Consider the following 931-nt stretch of genomic DNA (forward strand, 5'->3'; position numbering starts at 1 on the left):
TGGGTAGTACAAGCTAAAACCTTTAAGAAAATAAATCTCTTCTCACAGGAAGAGTTCTGCCTCTAAAATCCTTTTGTCACCATACCTGAACAATCAAACTGTCCTTGCCCTATAAGACAAAGGTACACAGTTAGGTATTTTCCCCTCTGTTGATGCCTGAAAATCCTGCAGATATCGGAACTCAGGCCTTAGAAAATTCTCTACCCAAGAATTTGCAATTCTCTTTGGAAAGTTGAAAGCATCTTTAAAAGCCACAATTTGCAAGCCAAGTGATGCACTGTAACATAACGCGGAAGACATGAGGGCTGCTTCCTCAGATCCTAACAATCCCATTGCCCCACCACCAGAGCAAAACGATCCCCCCCTCCCAGAGAATGCACCTCGCCAGAGGCCAACCCACCCGGTACCTCAAGTTCCCCTCCATCACGGCCCCGCCCCTCCTCCTGTAGATCCCGCCTCCTCCGTACCTTCGGGCCAATCAGAGGACGGCGTCCCCTCGTGGTTGCCATGGTGGCCACCGAGTCCCTCCCATCACTCACCAGATGTGCGGCGGCTCGGCCAGGCGATGGAAACGGGTAGCGAAGGACAGCAGCGTCACCAAGGCCAGCAGGGCCCACCGGCCGGCCGCCTCGAAGCGCCGTGAGCCCAGGGCAGGCCGTTTGGGGCTTCGCGCCGCAGCCTCGGCGGCCACGTCCCGGCCTGCGGCCCTAGCAGCCTGGGGCCCACAGCGGCCCCTCCGGGGACGCAGTTCGGACTCTGCCAGGCCTCCGCCCGTGGCCGGCGGCATCTTCCCCCTCCTCCGGGTCGCCCACCGGCCCAGAGGCACACTCTGACCAGCTGCCCCGCCAAGGAGTCACAGGAGGGCAGCTCGGGGTACCCCGGGAAATGCAACTCCCTTCCACGGCAGCGGAGTGCGGGGCCCCAGGCTCGG

General features: G+C 60.2%; 1 protein-coding gene across 1 annotated transcript; it reads right to left on the minus strand.

The window, feature by feature from the left end:
* Positions 1 to 515: 515 nt before the first annotated feature.
* Positions 516 to 925, minus strand: LOC105517198 (protein O-mannosyl-transferase 2-like). The gene has a single exon (XM_011949637.1). The coding sequence runs from the start codon at positions 785 to 787 to the stop codon at positions 536 to 538; it is 252 nt and encodes an 83-aa protein (XP_011805027.1). The 5' UTR covers positions 788 to 925; the 3' UTR covers positions 516 to 535.
* Between the last annotated feature and the right edge of the window lie 6 nt (positions 926 to 931).

This window comes from Colobus angolensis, unplaced genomic scaffold, assembly GCF_000951035.1.
Source record: "Colobus angolensis palliatus isolate OR3802 unplaced genomic scaffold, Cang.pa_1.0 Scaffold10877, whole genome shotgun sequence".
NCBI lineage: Eukaryota > Metazoa > Chordata > Mammalia > Primates > Cercopithecidae > Colobus > Colobus angolensis.